Genomic DNA, 23,343 nt, shown 5'->3' on the forward strand with positions numbered 1-23,343 from the left:
AATTTTTAAAATGTTTTATAATGATCAAACACTGCATGCTCACACTCACTATCTTGGGCTATGAAAAATTTTTTTCACCAGTCAAACACTAAAGTTTCAAAAAATAAAAACAATGATGAAAAATGAGAAAAATTAACAAAAAGTTTATCTAAATGCGACAATTACTTTAGTAATAAATTTAAATGAGTAAAAATGGTATTTTAATGGTCATTAAAAACTTTTTAAAAAAACCGAGTTATTTAACTTTTTATAATATCCAAATTTATTAAAATTTAAATTGTAACAGTAAAAATCTATGCACTGAAGTAAAAAATAATTAATCATTAAAAAAAAATATTAACTTTACAGCTTTAAGTTAGATCTAGTTAGATATTAAAACTTGACTAAGCAAAAGAAAAATTAACAGACATAAAAGACACTTATAATGTTTATTAATTTCTTTAAAGAAATAATATTAATAATGAATATATGTTTAATATTTTAAACTTTTTTTAACAGCAATTGAGCTATTATTTAACTCATCTATTGTTCAAAAAACTTTACATGACTAAAAATAAAAGACATTTAAATTTAAATCATAATTATATAAAACTTGTCTTAATTTGCGAGAAATAGATAAAAATTATAATTATAAAAATTTTATTATTCATTATAATATTTTAGTTATCATTCGAATGTAATGAATAGTATGATAAGTATAACTTTGTTTTAGATTATAAGTAAAATACTCAAACTGTAAATTTATATATAGAAAATAACCAACATTCTTATAATTAAAAGTTTACTTGCAATATAAATCTATGTCTTATTTAAATACTAAAATTTGAATAGTTATACACTTTGTTATCTAGACAAAATGAACAGATAAAAAACTAATGATTGTTTTAAAAAGCTGAGAAATATAAAAGTATATAACAAAACAAGTTTTGGAGTAGTATTTAATAAAAAAGGATTCTATGAAAAATAATTTTTTCTTCAACTTTCTTATTGTAACAAAAATTTAGTCCTTCAGGTTTACAAATATAAAAAAACCTATAGTCTAATAAGAAGTTTAAAAGTAAAATAGTTTTTCTGTTCATTAAAATCTTGTTTACATCAATGTAGCAATTAGAGCATTAAAAAAAGCATTAGTCCTCATTATTTAAAATCCAAACTAGTTAAATTGAAATATTTGGTAGTATGTTTTACGATTCAGAATAATTAATTAAACAAAATTTATGCTTGGCAACCATTTAACCAAAGTTTTTTAAACAAATTTAATAAATTGAAAGCAAAAGCATGAGTTTTATAATTCCTTACAGATTATTATTTGCATGTACTAAGTATTGTTAGATAAGTCAGTTTTAAAAGTTAAACTCATAAAAATTTGATTACAACCAAAGTATGTCCATTCTGAATTATGAAAAATGCTTTGACAATTATACTTTTCCTGTTTCTCAGTATCTCTAGTGAGTTTAGTGCTTTTGAGGCTTATCTTGTTTAACAAAACTACCATTTACAAATTTAAAGGTTCTTGAATTTATTTATTAAACAGTATTTCACTCAACTAGTATAATTAGCTGTTAGATTAGTTATCACCAGTAATAAACATCTTATTGAAATATAGTTGAACAAAACTGTTATTTATTTATTTACAGTCGTTAAAACGGACTTAAACTCCAAAGAAAAACCTGTCGATGTCATTAATGAAAATAACAAAACAAAAAATACTAAGGATGCTGTTTTAGATGCAAAAATATTCAGAGTTGTGGAGTATGTGAAAAAATCTTATTCATTTGATGATGCTTCGGATATGGCCAGCACAGTTGGACTTCGAACTGAAAATTTATCTAGCAATAAAACAGGTATAAAATTTAAATCATTGTGTTAAGTAAAATACAATGGGCAAGTTATTGAAGTATATTAATTTGATATCTAAAACTGATTAAAATACATCGCATTTAACAATAAAGTAAATATTACATTAAAAAAAAGTTACTTTTAATAAAAATTTAGTTTGCCTAAAATATAAACAATGTTAATTTAAGATTAATCTTTAAAAGCATAAGTTTTAAATATTAAGTTTTGTTTTCTAAGTAGTAAAAGTTGTTATACAATTTAAAATGGGCTTTTAACAAAAGAGTTTTGACAAGAATTTAGTAGTCTTTTTTTATCAGTTTTAATTAAACTTAAGTTCTAGATGCTTTTTAAAAGAAAACTAAAAGTATATGTATACATCAACAGCTGAATTGGAAAATTCAGACGATTCTGCCGCTTACTTGTACATAATAGCAGTCACAATGCTGGCCACTTGTCTGGTGACTGCTTTCGTATTGCCCACCTTGACCGGAAAAAGCAACAACTACGAAGAGTTAGATATTTGTTTTCATTTTATCGTTTATCATGTTTGTTAGGTTCATTCAAACTCGGGATAAAAATATATGAGCTTAATATTACGGAGTGCATGTTGTTAAATCTTTACAATTAGTCTTTTAAAAATTCCAAATGTATAGAAGATATTAATATGTAGCTGACTAATTTATTTTTTTATTAGTTTATAATTTACGAACTTCTTTATTTCATCACTTGTTTAAAACCTAAAAATATACATAAAGAGATTTCAGTTGATAAAATGTTATTTAATTAAAAAAATGTCTAAAATATTAAAATAACAAGTAATGTAGTTTGATTTAAAATTACAAGTATAAAACTTATTTCAACTAGCATCAATAACATTTATGATTATACTTACATGAATTAGTATAACAAGCGCGCTTTTGCGCAAAACGACAGGTCGTTTGTCAGCGAGGAGGAAAGCAGCTTCGCAACAACCAACGAACCGTCGCCGAGGTTCTCGGTCACGTGCTTCTCCCACGAACCAATCACGGAAGAGCAGCAGAGCGACTTGACAAACAACCAGGAACAAGCTGCAGAACTGGCTGGCACGCCTGAAAACGCTGAAGAAGTTGTACCGCCACCCGTTCTACCGGCAAATGAAGAAGCCCACGCAGTTGCCAGCCAATTGGCAGGGGAAGCTTCCTCAAGTGCCGGCGTAAACGAGCAAGTCAACCTGAATTTAAATAAAGGAAACCGAGAATAAAATTTGACTTTTGACGAATTTTTTCAGAAAAGTTTAAAAAAATTTTGGTTAGCAAGTTTAGAAACCTTGTTGTTTCGAATGCGTTTATTCTTATTTTTTTAACGTTCTTTAATCGTGAAAAGACTAACTCAGAGCTTTTTTTTTTGCTTGTTTATTATACGACAAAAAAGATGCCCAAAAAAATTGGTAGAAAAAATTGGTCTAAGGACACGAAAAAACCTCTCAGTTATCGAGTCATACACTACAGATACAGTTTAATGTCCAGTTTTAATGTGTGATAATAATATGTGACAGTTTAAAAAAAATAAATTTGAATGAATAATGAAAATATGATTAAAGTAATAATTTTCTTTATACTATTTCGTTAGGAAAAAATTAATGTGAAGTTTTTACATACGTTATAATAATGTTTACAAAAATAAACTTAATTGATAACAAGTCAATTTTTTACTTATTCACTTTGCACAGGTAATCATTTTTGAAAAAAAAATTTTTTATAAATCTATCAAAGTTATTACGAAGAACAAACAAAATATGAATTTTTAAAGTAATTACTGATAAATATTTTCCCTTCACACAAAGTTATCGAGAAGATAAATTATTTTTTAGTTATTACAAAACTTTGAAAAATTTATACTTTGTTTGATCTCCATCAACACAAATATAAAAAACTTTAAAATGATAAAAATAAACTGATGCAAATTAATCTAAGTTAAGTATAACAGACAGTACTTAAAACTGAGATAACATAAGCACCTTCTTACGAATCACTTTATAACACTTTAAACATTGTTATTGGGGTATGTTTAATTTAAAGAAAAAATTTTGATACTTCAGTTAATCTCTTTATTTAATGCTCCTAAGAAGTATTATTTTAAAATAATAGAAATAAATTAAAAACTACTTTTATTTTTTATTTACCCGAGTTGCTTAGAATTTTGAGTACTTTTCAAATTAGAATTTATCGATTACTATTTATTTTGTTTGTTTTTTTTACAAACAACATTTTTTTAGATGAACATAATATTAAATAGAGTGCTGTAATATAGCCATTAACCTTATTTCATTACCTTAACCGACAGAAAGAAATCTGTTTTTATCAAACAACAACAACATAGACCTCTAATATACATTTGTTTGTTAATTTTTATAAGCTCTCTATCTTTTACTAATGCCACTTTAGTAAAGTATTGTAAGTCAAAAGTAAACTCAAGTATAAAAGCAAAACATATGAAAAACTAGAGGTTATCGATTAAGTTTTGAATCACATATTCTGACAAATAAAAATCTGTGAAGAAATTTGCATGAACGTTTTCAAATATTAATGAGTTGTTGTTAAAATAAAGTTAACAAACTTTATTTTACTGGCTTTTCTAAACAATTAACAATTTAAAAATATAAAAAAAAATCAAAAAATTTATGTATTACTATTTACGAACACTTAAAACACAATCCTTAATGATAGTTTTTCTTATGTTTTATTAAAACTGAAAGACATATTAGGATAAAATAAAGTTCATTGAGTTAATAATTTAGTTTTATATTGTTCGTACAAATTAGTTTTTGTTGAAAAACTTTCTATAGAACACAGTTTACTTTTAAAAATCAGTTTGCTATCTAAACAAACATGTTTGAGTTTTGTATGAAAGTTAAAAATCGATAAAAAAAACCTAAAATCTTTTTAAGTAAACTTCCATGCAAAGTTATGGCTATTTTTTGTTCCATTAGTGTAAAATGTACTTTTTCTTTTTAAAGGTTTCTTCCAGTTTAAAAAACTAAAAAAAACTTACTTGTCCTAATCCTCTTTTTTTTTGTAAAAACACATTACAGTAGCAGTGGCAACTTTTCTATACGTCAGGCTTTGTACTATGTTCTTTGTACTTTACTGACTAGAACTGTTAGATAAAAACTCAAAAAATTTCTTCATTTAAAAATTTAAAATATATATATAAAATGTTTATTATTTAAGAAAACTACTGTGTAATAAAAAAAAATGAGCAAAAATTTCTAAACATTTGTTAGAAAAAGCTCAATTCTATTTGTTTTATACAAGTCGGATACAAGCTAAAGCATACTTTGCAGGCCAGAGATTTCTGCTTTGAGACGGATCCAGTGTAAGTTTGTTGTAATAAAGTGTAAAGTTAAACCTAAAACTGTGTCGAGTTATCACAAAACTGCACGTTTTCTAAAAAATATTTATGATTTTTTAAAATGTTAAATAACAAAATTACGCAAACACAAAGTGCATTAATAAAGTTCTAAAGTTAACTTTACTGACTTTCTTCTGTTATTTTACTTTTTTGTTTTTGTTAATTTATATATATTTCAAAAAGTTAAACTTACAATGTACTTTTAAAAACTTAGATGGCCAAAAAACGCAACTTTTAAGACAAATTTAAATTTAAAAAATCCAAAAGTGTAAAAAAGTAAACAATTCTAAAGCAAAAAATGCTTTATTAGAAATTATTAAGTATTTTTAGTTGCTTTAAAATTTAAACCAATTATAAATCTCAAATACATGATTCTGATGATGGGATTAGTGTAATTATATGAGAGTTAATGGAATTTGTTTGAAAAAAGTATGTTCATATAATGAGTTTTGATTCCTAAAATTGACTTTTTTTCTGATTACATTATTAAAATATTAGTTATTTAATAGAGTTAAAACTCATAAACAAAATTTTAATTTAAAGAAAAGCAAGATGGTTATGCATTAAACTTGAAGCATTCAAAGATAGAACAAATTAAGGTACTTATTGTTACCAATATTATATGTTTAGTTAGTTTTAAAATAGATAATTTGTGTCTAGTTATCAAAACTGTTTTGCTGTGCTAACTGCTTACTGTTTGTATTAAAGAAAATAAAGATGTGTTTGAAATTTTTTTGTTACTACTACGAATCCAATTTATACCTGTTTATATGAACTTGAGTTAAAACTTTTTTTTAACCAAGTTAAAGTTTTTAGCATTATGACTTTCTACATTTTTTGTTCAAAAACAAAATTTTAAATTTATCTAATGTGGGTAGTTTAAAAAACTTTCAACTAATTTGTAAATATAAAAACAAGTTTTATGGTTTAAATCACTTTATATTGTTATTCTCTATTATAAATCTTTCATTTTATTTATTTATTTACTTTCTATATGTTTTGGTAACGTGGTTGAGTACCATTTGTTTTTAAGTAAGTTTAACTTCCCACGTTATTAAGTATTTCATAAGTTAACCAAAATTTCAGAAAAACTAAGAATTGTTAGATATTGATATAGAAAACTTAAATTTCTACGATATATCAATATTAAAGTATCAAAGCCTTGGATTAAAAAGAACAAAGGAGGACATTAAATATTAGAAACTTAACTTTATACTTCACGCGTTCAAGTAAAGTAGTATCAAAAATATTTAGAGAACAATTTCTAAGTCGTTTCACTATTTGCATAACCAATCTTTTATCTAGTAGAGGGAAATTTGTTTTTACTACGGTTGTTCAAATTAGTGTTGGCGCTCGCAATTAGACAACTAAAGACAAGATATATGTGAACTCTTTCTGAGTTCCACTCTAATTTATATCATCAAATCCCAACGTTTATCTTCGGTCCACATTATATTAAACAAAAGAAAAAAGCTCACAAGAGCAACAGCCATTGGTAACTGAGTTCTAACCTTTCACCGTTAGCCCCAGAACTAGAAAGTAACCAAACACCCTTAGCCCTTTATGGGTTATGAATAAAGGCATAGACTTAATAAAAAAGATTAGAAAAGTGTTTGTATACATATTTTGTTTAAATATATGCAAGTTTTTTAATCTGCTTTTTAATGCCAGTAATTCAATATTATGTGTTACATTTAAACTACTTTCTTACGTAAAATTTGCAAGTATAACTTTTTTTTTCTATTTTTAATAAAGCATTTCTCGTTTTAGTTTAAAAATTTTTATGCTTAAGAACTACTCATATTTTTTTTGTTTTTAAATGTAGAGTAGATTTTAGTAGCAACATCTTTCAACAGTCACTTTCAATTTTTATTAGGTTTAGTTTACCTCTATGTTTTGTTTTTATTGAAAGCTGAATAAAGTCTTTTTAAAAATAAGTTTATGCTAAAACACGTTTTTTTGCGTTCAGTCAAGCGCTTAATAGTTCATCGAATATCATAAGACATTATCTAAATTATTTGTAAAGTACAATATTTTTATAGAAATTAATAAATCAATGAAATGGGTATGCGTGGAGTGACTTTGTTTTAAAGCAGATCTTTTTCAAATTTGATTTAAGATGTAATACAGCTCAGTTTCAAGAACGGGTGGCTTGGAGTTTACAAAATTTAGTTATTTCAGCTATTATAAAGTTTCTCAATTAATGATTAAGAAAATGAATGCTCACAAATATGGACATGGTTAATTATAGTTTATTGAAAGACAAAAAATAAAAGACGCCCAAAATATTTGGTCCTAGGACTTGGTGCACAAAGAACCTTGTTATTTTATTATGGTGTGGAGAAAGACTTTGTAGTCATATGCAACAAACTATTTTTTGTTTAATTTAGTTTTTTTTTGTAAGTCTAGCCCACAAAAGACTTTTTCAAGTAATTCTGGTTTGGTTATAAATATCTTCAACTTAATATCTCTATTATCAAGTACATTGGTTCTTTAATTATGTCCATGTTCTTAAACAAATTTTTAGTTCTTCAGTTTTTCAAAACAGTACTTTTTCAAATTAAAGAGAGTAATTTTGATTTTATAAAAGCAAGAACTTTTTAAACAGTGTTGCCTGATGACATAGGGTTCCTAGTGATAACCTTAAAAGTTCTCTAGTTGAAAGATAAAAGGTCAAACTTAATGGTCAACAAATACATAAAAGGAAATTAATTAACTGCAACCATTTGCTTGATAAGATTTGGGTAAGGGTATCTAAGTCTTTTTTCATAGATAAGAAAATGTTAATAGTTTTCTTATTTTTTTGTTTACTGTGTATGTACTTAAATACTTTTTTCAAAAGTTTTTTTTTATATCAATTATTTTTTATTCTTATGCTGAAAATTTTAAAAGTACTTTAATATTTACCTATACAGGGTTGTCAAAAAAACCTGGAATCCTGGAAAACCAAGATTTTGAAAATTTAGGCAAAAAATTAATGAAAAACCTGGAGTTTGAGAAATTTGGATAAAAACCTGAAATTTTGAACAAAAAACACTAAAAAACTTGAAATTTAAAATTAACTTTACTTGTAAAAAAAAAGTTTCAAAAAGTTTTGAAAAATCTATAATAAAGATAAAAAATATATGTATGATTTTTTTTCTTTAAAAAATAATTTTAAAGTAGCTTTAGTACATATATAGTTTATTGAACAAAAGCGCAAAAAAAAAAAAAAATTTTTGCTCAAACATTTTTTTTGGTTCAATGACCTGGATAGCAAAAAGACCTCTTGGTCATCGAGTTGCATACCCAAACTTAATCAAAACTATAATCAGCTAAAAAAAAAAAATAAACTCTAAAACGAAAAGCTCTATGAAAAATGACACTATTAAACTTTACAACATTAAATATTTTTCTAAAAAAAATAAATAAATAAAAATTTCCAAAAAATTAAGAAATTTTCACACACACATATATCTAACATTATATGCAAATAAATATATATATAACTTTACGTTAAAAGGTTGAGTTTTTATCTGAAATTTTAATTTTAAAATTCATCTAGAACTTTGCAAATAAATTACCCTTTTATATGAATTAAGAAGAGAAGAAAAAAATATATATTAAGCCTTTTCCTTTTTTTATGTGTGTTTAAGAATTTCGACTCTACTACCAACTTATTTTAACTTATCAAAAAATAAGTAACAGTAAATTAAAGCTATAACCAGGGTTGCCACACACTCAGGGAATCTCAGGGAATTTTCAAATTGTAGAAAATCTCAGGGAAACTCAGGGAATTTTGGCATTTTTCTTTTAAGTCAGGGAAACTCAGGGAAGTTTTGATTTTTTCTCTAAATTTCAGGGAAGTTTTTGAAAATCTCAGGGAAATTTTTTTCTAGATCTATAATGAGGTTTAGTTAATCCAGTTTCTAAGTTGCTAATCCAGGGCTAATAGTTCAACTAGTATATCAGCTGCAACTTCTTCAACAGCTGCTGAAATTTATTGGGCTCTCAAGTGTACCAAAGAAAACTGGTCAGGAAACTCTTGTGATAATAATAACACTTTATTCACTACCATGTTTCCTGATAGTGAAATTTCAAAAAAGTTCTGCATGAATAGAACCAAATATTCATATATAACAAACTTTGGTATAGCCCCTTTTTTTAAAGATGTCTTAAAAAAAACAGTTTTGTGCTCGTCTTTTTATTCCATTTCATTTGATGAGTGTTTCAATAAAGTCTTGCAAAAAACTCAACTCGATTTGGTGGTGAGATGCATGAAGAAAAAAAAAGTACATTGTCAATATTTTACTTCAGCATTTTTAGGTCACTGTACTGCAGATAATTAAAAAAAAGCCCTATTGACCAAAATTCAAGAGTTAAACCTAAAAAATTTGATCCAAATTTCAATGGATGGACCAAATGTGAACGTTGCTCTTGCAAAAAAAGTTGACTTTGATAGAGAGGCTTCACGTCTACCTCAACTTATTAACACAGGGTCCTGCAGCTTGCACATTATTCATGGTGCATTCAAGTCCGGTGTTGAAGCTAACTTTTTTTTAAGATTTGAAAAATACTCAGGGAAATTTAAGGTTACTCAGGGAAATTTTTGGTCACTCAGGGAAGATTTTTTGGCTCAAAGAGTGGCAACCCTGTATAACATTAAAAAATAAAAATAAAGTTAAGCTGCAATATTCAAAAAAGTAAAATAAAGCTGTATCCATAAAAAAAATTGCTTAAACTAAATAAAAATTATAGAATATATATATCATTTTAATTAAGTATTTTGTGCTAAAAAGTTTTTTTTTTTGATAATTTAAGTTGAAAAATAAAAATGTTTCACATTTGAATAGTTAAATAAACTATTGTAAATTTTTTTAAGAATTTTAAAGAAGTGATTTTTACAATAACTGAAATTAACTTTTCTAAATGATAATATGAAGATAAGTATTACGTAAAAAAAAAAATTAACAACAATAATATTAACAACAACAATTTTTTTTCCATTAAATAAATCAAAAAAAATAAAACTCTTTTCTCTTTGAAAAACTTGTCTAAGTCTTAACTGAAATAATAGAAAGAAAACAACACTTGTAAACATAAAAAAGAAGAATTTAGCTTTGCTCAAATCAAAATTTCTTTTTAACATACAGTTATCTTAGCTTGCTTTTTAAATACTTTATTTTCTGCTAAAATCTATAACTAAATTTTTCTTCTTTTCATGCATCTATAACTATTCTTTTTACATTTTTATGCAATGAAAAAAAAAATGTAAGGAGAAAAAATAAAATAAAAGTTTGTAAGTATTCTAAACTTAATTCAAAAAAGTGATCTTAAAGAATACTCTTAAAAATAACTGGACAGAAAATGCTAAAATCTCAACTAAACCAATGTTTATGTAACCAAACAAATCTACTTTCCAACAAAAATATAAAAACTAAACAAAAATTTGGATGTTAAATGAACTATTAAATAGTGATCTTAAACTACAATCTCAGAAATAATTAGATAGAAAATGCTAAAATCCAGACTAAACCAATGTTACTGTGACCAAACAAATCAACTTTCAGACAAAAAAAACTAAAATATAGAAAATATTAATAAAAATTTTGATATTAAATGACAAGTACTATTAACTCCTTAAACAAAGTAAATAGGCAAGTAGGAATGATCACTAATGACCTTGAGAATTACTATTTAAAATATAACTTTTAAGTTCATGCTAGAACTTTCCAAAATTACTTATACTTTTTAAACTTAATGGTAACTCAGTCCATAACTTACTACCTTGGAAGGATAATGATTTATGACCTATTTTGCTGTTAAAATCTAGGTAGGAAAAAATTTGTTTCTGAAGACCTGGTTTTATAATTATGGACATTTTTTACACTTTTATAGTAATTTTTAAAGCTATCTGGTAACAAATTGTTGTTAAACTTAAACATAAACAGACCTAATTCATATAGATACAGACTCTCAACATCCAATATTTTTTTCTGAGTTTTTAAGGGCATAGGGGGGTAAACACCCTTTTTTGGTTTTTTATCTTCTTTTATATAGTTTTTACTAAGCTACAAGATGCTTTTTACAGATTTTAAAAATTCAAAATAATTTTTGAGATATAGCCGGTCAAAGTTGGAGGCAACAATAGGATCCTTATGGGAGGCTGAAACTAAAACAGCAAATAACTAGAAATCACTAAAAATCTATTTTGAGATAACTACCTCAAATTTTTATGAAATGTTCCTTTCAATATTTAAAAAAATCTGTTTGAACAGAATTTTAAAATATTAAAAAATAAAAATTAAAAAAAAAAATAACTAAAAAAAAATGTTTTTTTGTTTATTTTTTATATAAAATTTTTATTTTTCAATTTTTTAAAAATTCCTTCTAACAGAATTTTCTAAACATATCAATAAACATTTCCTAAAAATTTGAGGTAGTTATCTCATAAAACGTAGGAGAAGATACATTTTTAGTGAAATAGTCTATTTTTGCTGTTTTAGTTTGCACCTCCCATAAGGATCCTATTGTTGCCTCCGACTTTGACCGGCTATATCTCAAAATTATTTTGAATTTTTTTAATCTGTAAAAAGCATTTTGTAGCTTAGTAAAATCTATACAAAATAGGATAAAAAACAAAAAAAGGGTGTTTACCCCCCCACCCCTATGCCCTTAAATTATGCATTTTTCCGTTTATTCCAATATATTCTAATTTGTCTAACAAAATATTTTTATCCACTCAGTCAAAGGCCTTGCTCAGATCTATTAAAACAGCACAAACTGCATTTCCCTTATCAAAGGAGGACAATGTACTTTCCACAAACTCTGAAAGAGCTAAGGTAGTAGAGTGTCCCTTCCTAAATCCAAACTGAGAAGAATTTAAGATATTGAACTTTGTAAAAAACTTGTATAAAGGACTATATATGGCTTTTTCTATAATTTTGTTAATATTTGATAAAAGTGAAATCGGTCGATAGTTTCCTGGAAGTGTTTTTGAACCTGATTTAAATATAGGTATAACTTTCGCTAATTATGAACAGTTTGGGTAATTACCTTCATAAAATGCTTGATTAGTTAGTTCACTAATAACTGGAGCTATATGATAGTTTATTTTCTTTAAGATTTTAACAGAAATATTATCTACACCACTGCTTTATCTGATCTTAAACTTTTTATAATACTTATTATTTCATTTTTGTGTACATCAAACCAGACAAAACTGTTATAGTGGTGTTTTTGGCTATTAATAAAAGAGTTTGAATGAATTTCCTGTTTTAAATAAGTTTGTTTTCCAATATTGGCAAAATGAAAGTTCAAGTTATTTACAATTTCATCTGGATTAACAAAAGATTTTTCATTTATTTCAAGTTTATAATAATTTTTTTTTCTGTCTGTTTGTAATATTAATTACCTTCCAAGTCTCTGCTGAATCTTTATTACAGCTTTGAAGTCTTATTTCAAAATACTTTTTTTTTTCAAAATTGTTTTAATTTTTGTTAACTTGTTTCTGTAAGCTTTATATTCTTTTACTTGGTACATGTTACTAAAGTTATTTCTGCAAAGTATTTTGTAAAGGTTGTTTTTATGCCTAATAGATTTAAGAATACCTTTTGTAATCCAGGATTTTGACTTGAGTTTTAATTGAGATTTTGAAAGTTTTTTCATAGGAATATTTTTATCACTTATCTCTTTGATTTTATCTATAAAGTATTCAAACTTTGAATGTATTGAGTCTTTAGAGTTGATAATTTTATATATTTGAAATTTATTAAGAATTTTGGAAGTATCAATCATTAGTTTTTGAGTGTTAATTTTAGGAAAATCTTGGCAAAATTGAATTTTATTTATAATAGTATTACTTTGGTTACAATATTTTAGTTTTACATAGAGTGGGAAATGATCAGAAATATCTGATAAGAGTACATTTGAGTCTAAAATTTTTTGCGGGTTGGAGTAGTAAAAATGATCAATCAATATCCCTCCCTGTTTACTAAGTCTGGTTGCAACATTAATCACATTAGTAGGACCAAATCTACAAATTTCATCAAAATAGTTTTTAATTGATTGTTCCTTATCTTTTTTGAGTAAGTTAATATTAATATCCCTAAATATGCAAATATCTTTATTTTGTAATGTAATATTCGATAAAAAGTCTGAAAGTTGTTTTGTAAATTCTGTAACTGCGGTCCCTAAATGGTGATAAATTAACCCTAGTAATATTTTTTTACTATTTACTCCCACTGATAATTCTACCCAAATTGATTCGTAATTAGCACTATGGAAAATGAGATCACTTCTTAATGTATATGTCATAGAGTTGTTAATATATATTCCAACTCCACCTGCTTTTGAAAAATAATTTGTATAATGGAATGAGTATTTGTTTAACATTATCAAATCAAGAATATTGTTTAATTTAATTTAGTCTCACGGACCCCTGTTATGTCAGGTAACATTCTGTAGGAAGTCATTAAGTCTTCTAATAGGGATATGTTTTTTGATAAGCTTCTTATATTTACATGTAAAAAGCTAAGTTCCTTATTAATAATTTCGTTTTTTAGGGTGTCTGCAGAAGTGTACTGTGAACAAGCAGCAATAGGATCAGTATCAATGTTTGAAATATCATTCTCAATAGTGAGAAAATAATTTAAAAGAAGTAATTTGGTGTTACTTATATTACAAAATGGAAAAACATTAATATAACAAGTTTTACATAAAAAGTTTCATCCTCATTGACAACATGACATTCAAATTGATTAAGAGTTAGAGTTGAACATTTAAAATGAGTCCAAACATTACACAAGTCACACTTTATACTATTTTGAGAATTTTTACATGCATTACCACATACTCTACAAGGGTATTTTAAGTTTTTTATATGGGATGAGCAAAGGTTTTTAAATTCTTTATTACTAATTAAACTAAAAAGTATTTCCTGCATTAAACAATCAAAACAAAAAAGGGTCATTAGATAACATTAAAGAAACAAATTGGGAACTAGAAATTTTACTACACTTAAAGTGTGACCATTGGCCACATATTTCACAATATGTACAATTATTTTTTACACTTTTTTTTCACGCTAAACAAATATATACATTTTTATCAACAGATTTTAAACAACTCATCTAAATAAAACAAAAACATATACTTTTACTTATATGTAAAGATAATAAACAGCTATTTATTTTGAAACTTTGCTAAGGTCTTTATACATTCTAATATAATAGCTGGTGAATCATCAGATTTCCTAATTCTGATAATTTTATTTTTCACCCAAGCATACTTCCAATTGTTTTCTTTTCAGAACCAAGGGGAATCCTACTAGATTTTGTAAAATTCTTACTGACAAAACCATGCAGGCATTCAAATTACTAAAAGAGGCATTAGCCAACTTTCTTTTTTCCTTCATGATCTTATCCTTCATATCTCTAGATTTAAATGCTATCAAAATAGGATTTAAATTCCTCTTACCATCCTTCTTATCTTGGTTAGTTTCTGCTTTGACTGGATTCATTCTTTTAATAGTGCCAATTTGGCCTCTTTCTACCTTTGGATCAATTTTTTGAGCACACTCAATGCAATACTTTCTACATTTTCATTGGTATCTACAACAGGTATCCCATGAAGTTCAATGTTGCTTCCTTGTAACCAGTTTTGTATCTTATTTAGCTCAAAATGTTGAGCTTTTTCCTTCACCTCAATTTCCATTACCTTTTTTTGTCAACTTCTCATTACTGAGGTTGACAACTTTCAACTCATCAACTTCATTAACTTGTTTTCATTTTAAAGATCCTCAAGTTCCTGACCTATGTAGATCAGAGAACGTTTCAATTCATTGTTGACTTCTGCTTGACTTGCCAGCTTTTCCTGCAATCCCTTGATTTCACTATGGAGCATATCAAGTTTATCATTTGAAGTCTTCTCCAACCTCTCAATCATTTTTTCAAAGTAGAATAGTTCACTTTTTCCACCATTCTAATTTATTATTTTATTTATATTAAAACCTCATTCATATAGAATGACATATAAATATTGTCTAGACTTTATCCAAACAGGCTTTCTTGATATTACACTGAATTTAAGAAACAAATTATATAAACTATTTAAAGAGAAAAATTATTTAAGGTAGTATGTATATACAAATTGAATGACCAAAAAACTATTAAAAGAAGCACAAATCTAATATGGTTTGTACTTAACAATTTGTCTAGTATTGTATGAAAATTCAATGGCATTGAAATTTCATGCATTGGAGAATAAATTAGCTCAAATGAAACTTAATAAAAACTCATATTGAAGTTACAAAAAATAAAAATACTAAAAAAGCTTTTTTATTTCAAAGCACTTTTTTTTTTAATTTGGTTGAAACAAAGGTTGGTAAACAATTCTTGAACCTTGTTAAGATATTTTTATTCCAAAGACAGTTAGTTGAGCAAAGTTTTTAATCAATACACAATTAAGACTTTCTATGTCTAATTCAGGGTGCTATGTGTTTGCGTGTCAAAAAAGGTATTTGAGTAGCTGCAGTATCTTTGTAAGTCCGATTAGTCAACACCAAAATTGTTTTAATAATAGCGAAGAAATACAAACAGCTTAATCATTTATTCACAATTTGATTATGTTTTTTACAGTTTTAACTAAGCTACAGGTTAGTTTTTACAGATTTAAAATAGACAAAATTATTTTTTAAATAAAATGGGTCAAAGCCGAAGGCAACAGTAGGTTTCTTATGGGAGTTGCAAACTAAAAAAGCAAAAAAAGACTATTTCACTAAAAGTCTACCTCCTCCTATATTTTTTTTTAATAAATACCTCAAACTTATAGGAAATGTTCCTTGCAATATTTAGAAAACTCTGTCATAAAGAATTAAAGAAAAATTGCTAGGAACTTTTCAAAATTTGAGGTATTTATCTTAAAAAACAGAGGTGAAGATAGATTTTTATTTTATTTTAGTTTGGGCCTCCCTTAAGGAACCTATCCTCCAACTTTAGACCTGCTAATTCTCAAAAATTAATTTGATTTTAAAAACTTGTAAAAACAACTTGAAGCTTAGTTAAAATTCTTTAAAATAAGATAAAGTTGTAAGAAATTGATTTATCTTCCCCTATGCCCTTAATAACTTTGAATTTTATATTTTTTTACATGTAAAGTAACAAAGTTTCAAATAGATACAAAAATATGTCTTAAAGTTAAATAAAATTTTGTATAATATCTTATTTTTCACTTAAAACCACATTTAAAGTAGCTTAACAGTATCTTTGCAATTTTGTTATACTATTTAATACAGTGTTTCAAACTCAAGTTTAATTTTGTACTATATGGTCATTTTATATTTAATTAAATGGTCCAAAAAGGTTTTTCTTTTAAAGCGTAGAAGAAATAGAAAAAATGTAAGAAATTTTCAAAAACCTTTGGCGATCCTGTTTGTAGTAAAAATAATAAAGAAAGTAAAATTATTGTTGTTTATTTATGGTTGAAAAGTTATCCATTTATCAGTAGTATAAATGTTTAACTATCATTTATTTAAAACAAACATTTACTTGCTTTTACATGGTTAAGTTAAAAAAATGTAGTTTAACTGTTTAAATCATGCTAACTGTCCTGAAAAAAAAATTTGAATGGAATTACATTTCAAATGTCCTTTAATAAGTTGTCCATGTCCTTTAACTAGTGTTGATAACCTTTTTTTGTTCAACTTTGTTTATTTAATAAAAACATATACTTTTAAATTTGTACAAAGGGTGTCTATATCTATAGATTTTACTTGTTAATAATTAATTGATTAGTAAAAACTGTGGTGTTCACAGCTTGTACTTTTTTAGACTTTCAATAGAAGTGGTGTATACAAAACAACATTTGAAAAGTTATATTTAATCAGACTCTTTTAACTATCCTTTTTTTTCAGATGTTTCACACAAACAAAAATGTTCAAATTTTCAAAACAGTTGTTTCAACCTGCCAAAGCTGCCTCCATCGATTTTCAACAAAACAAATCAAAAACACAAAACCAACCCTGACGCACGTTGACAGCACGGGAAGCGCCCGAATGGTGGACATCTCCCAAAAGCAGCCAACCTTCAGGCGCGCCACGGCCCAGGGGCGCGTCCAGCTGAACAAGGAATCCTTCAGGTTGGTGAAGGAGAACAAGCTGTCAAAGGGGGACGTTCTGCAGGTTGCCCGGGTGGCGGGGATCATGGGGGCGAAGAAGACCAGCGAGCTGATACCGCTGTGCCACCAGGTTCCCCTCAGCCAGGTGAAAGTGGACCTGCGGCTGGACGAGGGGAGCCAATCGGTGGTAGTCACGGTCGAGGCGTCAACCAATCACAGCACGGGAGTGGAGATGGAGGCGCTGACCGGAGTGCAGGTTTGCGCGCTGACCATCTACGACATGTGCAAGTCGGCTGGGCAGGAGGGGATGCGTGTGGAGGAGGTGAAGGTGGTGCGGAAGGAAGGGGGCAAGCAGGGAGCAGTTGAGTTCAATTCATAGTTTTTTTTTTTTTTTTTCAATTCTTGTACACATTTTGGTGTTGTAAAATGGTGTGTAATTTTCCATTTTAGTTTTTTAAATTCTGTACGTGCATATATTTTATTCTTATTTGCTTGTTAACTTATATTTTTTTTTTTTTGTTAAAATGTTGAATTTTATTGTTGTAGCTACTTAGGTCGTTAGTATATCTTATCATGTTTAGCTGCAATTATTATTTATTTCAAATTTTATTGTTTCCAATCAACGCGTGTGTTAGTTTTGCTTGTTACTTACATGGTTTTATATTGAAATAACAATTAAGTTTTTTAAGTAAAAACTATGCATTTTTATAGGAAATTAAATTTCATGTTTATTCTTTTTTACAAGTTACATTTTTTTACATAACTTAAATTTTACAAAGCATTTTTCTATAAGTTAGTTTTTACTGTCTTGATAAATGTCTCATGTTGCTTAAAATTAAATATTTGTGGTGTTTTGTAAATATGATGTTGTTCATATATTAAAACTGTAAAACGACTATCAACAATATACTGACGGTACCTAAAATAAATTTGTTTTGAAGGTAGGAAAACTTCAAAGACAAGAAACGTATTAAGTGAAAATTTTATAGATAAGGAGTTTTTATTTTAACTATAGATAAGCTTAAATACAATTGCAGTTTTCAGTAAAAAATTTAATCATAAATTAGATTTCACTGAAAACTAGTTTTTAATTAAATATTTATTTTTAAATAAGTTTAATAAAAAGTTCTTGTAAAACTGTTTATTAAGATTTAAAATAATGATATAAAAAGACCCTAACTACAACAGTATTTAATTTCAATTCTATTAAAAATGCAATAAAAGTTTAAAAATCCTAGTAAGTATTTTTTTATCTTGAAATGTTTGGTAAATAACAACTAGAGTTAAGAAATTCTAAGATTTTCTTTAATTTTAGACTCAGTTTTGTTTTTGTTTATTAATATTTTACTATCATTAAAAAGTTTTTGAATATGATTTGTCCAGTAATTCTAACTATATTTTAACAACTAAAATGCCTAAAACTTTATTTATAAATTCTATTGTAAATACTCTTAAATCCTAATATATGTAGTTTGAATTAGTTTTGTGATATCTGTTTCTATTTATACTCTAGGTAATATATCTACTAGAACTTGAGTGTTGTAATAAAACATAATTTCATGGTTAAACATTTATTTTAAAATGTTCCTTTTATAAAAGATCAGTGTTGATTTTAACAGTTTACAAACCAAATTTTTTATAAAAAATAATGAATAAAAAAAAAACATTCTGCAAATCTGCATTTTTATAAAATCAAACCTAAAAACTGCTAAAATCACCACTAATAACACTTATAAACAGTTTCTATATTTTTTTTACTAAAATTCATTATATGCTTACATTTTTTGACTCTTTTTATAATACAGTTAAAAAAAAAATGTAATTTTTTAGTATCAAATATTGTTTGCTAATCAAATTTGTAACTTTAAGAACATAATTAACCTAAAAATCCTGATATTTAAAATGTGTTTTTATTAAAAAAAATATTTTAACCAGATAACTGTCGAATAATCATAAATTAATAGGTATAAAAAAATAGTAGAGGTTTTCAATAAAGTATATAAAACTAGTCTAAAAGTTGTTCATAATGGTTTTATATTTTACCGCTAGTTTGGTAGAATTCTTAATTTAAAATTAAGCCAACTTATTACAAAGAAATTTTACAATTGTTCCAGGCTAACTATATTTTTTTTAGTTGTATTTATTCTTGTTAAGAAAGAAGTTTTCACAATTTTTATTTTTTTTATCTTTAATATTTGTAAAGAAAAGTTTTTTATTGTAATTTGAACTTTCAATTTTTTTTTAATATTGTAGCATGCAGAAGCGTGTTTTACTAGTTTCTTGGATCCTGTGCGAGATCATTAAAATTATTAATGATAGTGTTAATATACCGGAATGATGATTGTGCACTGTGTTTGGACTATAAAAAACACTTTTGCTTCAAAATTTTCAATGTTAATTACCTGAGTACTTGTTAAAAATAAACTTTTTTGAACTAACACTTTTTAACTTTAAATATATAGCAATTTAAAATCGGGTTAAATTAAAACAAGTTTCCGAACAGTTTTATTTATATTCTTTTCATTATGTGACTTGAAATTATTATATAATTTTGTAGTTCATTAAAAACTGGCCATTTCAACTACTCGACCACGACATTAGTTACCTTCATCATTTTTATTAAAGTGTTGTTTAACTTAGAAACTTAAATGTTTTTTATCTAATATAGATTTTTAATATAAATTAAAAACTTTAAAATCTTAAAACTAGTATTTTTTAGAATGAAAGTTTATAAATTAAATAATATAAAATAAACATTTTAAATAAAAATTATTTAAGTTCAAAGCAAAATATTTAAGTTTTTGATTTAAAGGAAGTTTTGAAAAACACAAAAATAAATATTTAAATTGTCACTAGTTAAAATTGAATTTATAAACACCAAAATTTAACAATTATTTATAAACAAAAGATTTTTGTTATTTTAAAAATAGTATATACTTTTTATGCAGTGTAGTTATAGAATGCTGTAACATAAAAGCAGGAACTTAATTATTTAAAGTGATTTGTTTAAATCTAGCAAAAATGATAGTCAACTATTTAGAAGCAAGGTATTTGCTACCCCTTATAAAAAGGCCTAGATGCTCCCTTGTATTATAATGGTGTTTTTAGTATACTTTATAAATGGAGTTAGTTATTATTTTCAGTTTTTTTCTTTATCAATATCCAGAAAGCTTAATTTGATAGAAAAAATGTTTAAGTTGGAAACAAACCAATGACTTTTGATCTTAAGTCCTTTATTTTTTACGTTTCGTAGATTTTTTTTGGAGCATGCTAAGTATCTTATTTATTATATACCAACAGCAACTATCTAACACATTGTCATTTATTTTTTGTATTTTGAGTTTTTATATTTACAGAATTTATACTTTATTCTATGAAGCCTTAAAAAGTTTCTTTTAACATTTTTTAAATATTAAATTTTTTTAGCACACTTATCTCTAACTTTACACATAGCAATTTTATCTTTTAAATTTAGAATATCTATTTATAGTAGTAAAAATTAACTACTATAGTATAAAATTAAAGTTAGTTTCTGGTTAGGATAAAATTTTTGGAAATGCTGAGTTTATTAGTTGAGGATAGCAGATTTCTTGTCAAAAAATTTTATAATACAAGAAAAACATGTAGGCTTTTAATAAAAGTTAAAGATTAATTGATTTGTACTTAAAAAATATTACTTAAATTAAAATAGTTGAACTGAACATTTTAAAAATAATACACTTTTAATTTATTTTCTCATTTAGTTGATGAAGTGTTAAAACTGTTTTTTTTTTTATTGTGCTAGCTTACTATAAACTATGATGAGTCTGAGTTTAAATAAGCAAAAACGGATTTTGCCAGCAGAAAGTCTCAATGAAAATTCATTTCCAGACAAAATTAGATTTGTAGAGCAAAAGAGACCAAGGTTTAATACAAGTAAGTTTTCAAACTTGAGCAGAGGAAATTCGTCAGAAGGTTTCAAAATTACAAATATTAAATAACAAAAAATCAGGTTTAAATGGTTGTGATTTTATTTATAAACTTTAAAATACAAGTTTTACTACATATGTTTAAGAATAAATGCCTATATTAAATCTATGTAATTTTTTTATAGAATATACAAACAAGTAGATTTAAAATTTTTGTCAAAATTATTCATAATTCGACCGTATAAAAGTTTTAAAAACACATATAGATATTTGTTCAAATTATATGTTTTTTTAATAAGTAAAGTATAAGAAAATCTTTATTTTTGTATATAAAAGACTTATCTCTTATCTTCATTAATACACTGTTAGACCTCTACATTATCAAAAAAAAAAAAAAACGATAGTTGTATCACATTTTAATTAAGGTCTTAGATCACGGAAAGTTATTACCATTGATACTAATATAGTTTATATACTTATAATTAAAAAAACCAACAGTACATTAATAACCATTCGTATTCCTAGGTGACATAGGTTTATTCAAAATCAATAAAGTGGCAAACTTGATGAAAAACAGTCTACTTTTGGATAATGATGAAGACGTTCAGATTGCGTTAAAATGAATTTAAATTTTAAAACATCGTTATGTGTTATCAGTTTGCTAAAAGCTTTAACCAACTAAAGACACCATATTACACTATTACGCTGCATAGATTGCTGTTTCACAATAGCGTGTAATTACGACAGCTTGATGAGATTAAGTTTTGCAGATGTGTCAAAAATTCTCGCAAGTTCAGAGGTTAACACCACCACGGAACTTGAAGTTTATTTTGCAGTAAAAACTGGGTAAGCCATTATTATGAAGAAAGAAGCAAGTTTGCAAAAGATCTTTTTTTGATAGTTTGCTAACCCTTGTTATCTAAAGATGCTATAAAAGGTTTACTAATTTACAATAAAGTATCACTCTAACGGTCTACTTCTCATCAAAATAAAGAAAGTCTTTAACTAATAAACAGCATTTTAGAAAAGCAACAAATGTTTTATCAGAACAAATCGAAACTGTATCAAACTTATAGATATTGCAGTCACATAATGTTTGATTTTTTGTTATATGATGCGATAAGCAGAAAAGTAATTCAAATAGACGGGACGAGTTTTAATGAAAATAAAACTAAAAAAATGAGAATAGATGAATCTAATCTGACGGCGTAAAAGAGCTTTGTAGCTTTGAACGCAGACTTTCTGCAAGTTGCCTCAAGACATTTTCTACTAAAACTAATAAATGGAAACTTGTAGCTGGAAACATCAACGTTGAGTATCATTCTATCGATGTGTGTGTCTTCATGGACAAAATATTCTTCCTTGACGGATATAACTACGAAACAAAATTGTTTATAACTTTTGCATCTCTGTTTAGTAAAGTGATTTTTATTTTAAATTGAACTAGCTGATGATTAAAGCGTTTAGCTTTATGAAACATATATACTAGTATTTTTAAAATCGTATTTTTCTAATAAATTATATTTATATACAGTATCAAAGGTTTTATAAAAAGTTCTGGTCGATAGTGCTCGACAAATTAAATTGGAGCTAAATATTTATCTAATTACTAAAAAACACAACAGAACTAGCGAACTACATACGGAATTTAAAAGATAATAATACAGACTACAAAATTAAATGGGAAATATTAAACGGGACAAAATCAAAATTTAATACTAAATTCGGTGCAAACTTTGTAACTTAGTTTTTCTCTCTAAACAAGAGATCAAAATATATCAAATATGTATCCTTATCAAAAATATTTTTTTAACAAAATTAGAGCCAACTAAATATTAAAACAAAAAAAAATAAAATTTAAGCGGCAGTACGAGTATTTTGTAACATTTTTCCAACAGTCCAAAAAATGTTTCTAATAGCTTAAAACATTTTTTTAAATAACCTTTCAAACTCTCTAAAATGCATAATTTTACAACTACATCGTATTATTTTCAAATTCAGCTAACTGTACAATAAACTGCATCATTACTATGTCACAACCATCATAAAAATTTCAAAGTTTAAATATCTGTTTACTATTATAATAAACTGTAACTTACTGAGGAGTACATGA

At 25.9% G+C, this 23,343-nt stretch overlaps 1 protein-coding gene across 1 annotated transcript; it reads left to right on the forward strand.

The window, feature by feature from the left end:
• Nucleotides 1-17,119: 17,119 nt before the first annotated feature.
• On the forward strand, nucleotides 17,120-17,701 carry LOC145832235 (cyclic pyranopterin monophosphate synthase-like). Its single transcript, XM_082939556.1, has one exon. The coding sequence runs from the start codon at nucleotides 17,120-17,122 to the stop codon at nucleotides 17,699-17,701; it is 582 nt and encodes a 193-aa protein (XP_082795682.1).
• The last annotated feature ends 5,642 nt before the right edge of the window (nucleotides 17,702-23,343 follow it).

The sequence above is a fragment of the Thalia democratica genome, chromosome 3 (genome assembly GCF_965202585.1).
Source record: "Thalia democratica chromosome 3, ktThaDemo2.hap1.1, whole genome shotgun sequence".
Lineage (NCBI taxonomy): Eukaryota > Metazoa > Chordata > Thaliacea > Salpida > Salpidae > Thalia > Thalia democratica.

What these genes read in the sequence shown, in the direction of transcription:
- LOC145832235 (XM_082939556.1), top strand. Translation starts at nt 17,120, where the DNA reads ATGTTTCACACAAACAAAAATGTTCAAATTTTCAAAACAGTTGTTTCA.